The 2511-nt window shown below is 56.1% G+C and overlaps 3 protein-coding genes across 3 annotated transcripts; all 3 read right to left on the reverse strand.

The window, feature by feature from the left end:
* Nucleotides 1-1063: 1063 nt before the first annotated feature.
* DQ04_04721050 (putative protein kinase, putative,serine/threonine protein kinase) lies at nucleotides 1064-1402 on the reverse strand (the record flags this gene model as incomplete). Its single annotated transcript, XM_009313753.1, has 1 exon — nucleotides 1064-1402. The coding sequence occupies one exon, from the start codon at nucleotides 1400-1402 to the stop codon at nucleotides 1064-1066; it is 339 nt and encodes a 112-aa protein (XP_009312028.1).
* Nucleotides 1403-1478: 76 nt separating this feature from the next.
* DQ04_04721060 (hypothetical protein) lies at nucleotides 1479-1889 on the reverse strand (the record flags this gene model as incomplete). Its single annotated transcript, XM_009313754.1, has 1 exon — nucleotides 1479-1889. One exon carries the CDS (start codon nucleotides 1887-1889, stop codon nucleotides 1479-1481), a length of 411 nt encoding a protein of 136 aa, XP_009312029.1.
* An 83-nt stretch (nucleotides 1890-1972) lies between these two features.
* Nucleotides 1973-2422, reverse strand: DQ04_04721070 (target of rapamycin (TOR) kinase 1; the record flags this gene model as incomplete). The annotated part of the gene is made up of 1 exon (XM_009313755.1): nucleotides 1973-2422. One exon carries the CDS (start codon nucleotides 2420-2422, stop codon nucleotides 1973-1975), a length of 450 nt encoding a protein of 149 aa, XP_009312030.1.
* Between the last annotated feature and the right edge of the window lie 89 nt (nucleotides 2423-2511).

The raw sequence follows: 2511 nt of genomic DNA on the forward strand, positions 1-2511 counted from the left end.
GGGGGGGCGGTTTGTTTTTTGACAGCTTGCGATGGAAATGGTCGGGCCACTTGTCCTTCTACGCTCGTGGTGCAGCATCGCGTCTTTATTCCGTTTTGTATTCTAATTGCGGCGTGAAGAAACATGGGTGAGTCTTGAAAGCAAGCCCCAAAAGCAAATTTATACACACGCCGGGCGCCGCACAGCATTCCTACGATGGGGTGGGGCGGCAGATGGTCGCGAGGGCGCTGGCGTTTTTTTTTGCCGCATAACGGCCCAACTGCTTTTTCGTTTGGCACACGCCTCTTGGGATCCGCGGGTTCACTGTTTCACGCGGGTGGGGTCCTTGCCATGGGGAACGGCGCGCCGGCGGCGTGCATGCGAGAGAAAAAAGTGTTTACCTAGGGGGCCCCGCCTCACCTCAAAGCCACCTTCGCAATGCTGTGTGCCCCAGTGGTTTTTTAGAACATCGGAGGAGACGCACTCATTGCTGAGTGCCAAATCGGTTGTGCTGGCTGCCAAAGAATTTTTCTTGACGCACAGGTTCCGGTTTTAGCCGGTTTGGCTAGCTGGTGAAATGTTTTGTGCTCAGCAAAACGCCAACGAATGGTTCTAGAAGATGCTGCTGCAACTGGGCTGGGTGCGGCAAAACCCGCCGCAGTCAAGCGGAACTGGAAGAAGCCCGCCAACGCAAGCCGGGTTGGAACGCGGCGGGTGATATCACCACCCCACCGTTCTCCCCAGAAACGGTCGCCTAGGAGGTTCCCCGGCAGAAAGTTTCCGTTACACCTTCCGCGGCAATTTGGCGGACCCACCCTCGGTTAGGCTTTTGGATGGGGCACTCTGTAAAGGAAATGGGGTTCGGCGGAGGCGCGCCTTTCCATACCTCGCCGGGGGTGCCGGTAACCCCCCCCCCCCCCCNGGGGGGGGGGGTTAGGAGAGACCTTATATCCAATTTGCATCGCGAAAACAATACCCCTAGCTTGCACCAGTTTGGGGTCTTCCAGTAACATCCAAACGTTCCAATTGTAGGGAAGCCAAAAGCTTCTAATCAACTTATGCGGAGGAGGTGCTGAAAGCGCCCTTAACCCGCCTCCCGCGCTCCCCTTCGCAAGCCCCACCCCTTCGCGATGTCCGTCGGCAAAACCTTCACCTCACACGGGATGCCATCCGCAGAATTATTTTCTAATGCGACATAGCCCGGTGTGGCGTTTGGGCCTTTTTCGCGCGGCGCCCTGTCGGTGTGCCTTGCCTCCCCAACCAGCGCATCGGAATGTGCGCTGCCTTTCCCCATAATGGGCATTACTGTCGGGTTGTCGGTGCATATGTGGAGTGTGGCCGGCAAATTCCCCTTGAAAGCGGACAGGGCCAATCCGACAGACCTGGCTTCGGCCTGTGGTATAATATGGGGGCTTGTTCTCATGCGCCCCCTGCGGCCCACACTTCCCCGCCACCCTTAAACAGCAATGCGCCCCATCCGTATAAAGAGGCGCCGGGCACTAACGTACCCGAAGTCGGTTTGCCCTCGGGGGTTTACAGGGCCACCCCGCAATAAAGCATTCAGCGATTCCAGCCCGACCATGGGGGCAAAGGGGGGTGAAGCTGCCGGAACCCTGGGCCTGTAACAGCCCTCTGTTGAGCCGCGGCTGTCTTCGGTGCGCTGTTTTCAAAAAGAAATAATACCGAAGAAGCGAACCACCCTGAACCCCCGCCGCGCACACCATACGCCAAGTGGGGCGTTTTAATTCCTCCACCGAAATCTTTTGGAGGGGTGTGGGGCTCTTCAATTTCTGCAACGTTTTGTCACTGAAGAAACCCTTCTTCGCAATGTGGTTGAAACAAACCCTTATGAATTCGTAACGCGCGGTGGGTGCCTCGTGCTCTCGCACCGTCGCCCCGTATTCGCGCATGTTTTCCGCAATATTGTTTCCCCACAACTCTACGCTTTTACGCGGCCCTGTGATACGAATATTATCAATCCACACGTGAAAAGTTAACTCCGCCGGGGCCGCATAACATGGTTTAACCACCTCGGGGTCACCAGCCAAAACTCTTGAGATCGTATGCGCGATTTCCGGAATACATTTATACCCCATTGGGGCCGTGTGAACTCGACCAGCTCCCCCTTCTCCGTGCGGCAACGGAAATTTCCGCGCGTTTCGGCTGGCAAACCTACCTGGAAAAAAGATGCTTTGAGATCTAAAATGGCGGCAGCCTCGTCGTAAACCGCCCCCAGGTAACGGGAAATATGCCCTAGAGGAACCATAGCCTCGTAGTCCTCGTGTTCATTTTTAGCTTTTGGCCATGCTATGAAACGTCGCCGTGGCCCCGACTGTTTTTCCTCCACGACTGTAAAGGGCACCACCCACCCGGTAGTGGGTAGCTTTGATGCGGTTTGAATAATACCAGCCCTCTTCATAGCCTGTGCATCCCTTTCTGTCATGCCCAAGAGGGGCTCTCGTTCCCCTGCCCTAGCATAAGCTGGCTGTTGGACCAAGTCCCACACTGTGTTAAACCGTTCCAGAGCCGTAG

Source organism: Trypanosoma grayi, assembly GCF_000691245.1.
Source record: "Trypanosoma grayi strain ANR4 Tgr_472_V1, whole genome shotgun sequence".
Lineage (NCBI taxonomy): Eukaryota > Euglenozoa > Kinetoplastea > Trypanosomatida > Trypanosomatidae > Trypanosoma > Trypanosoma grayi.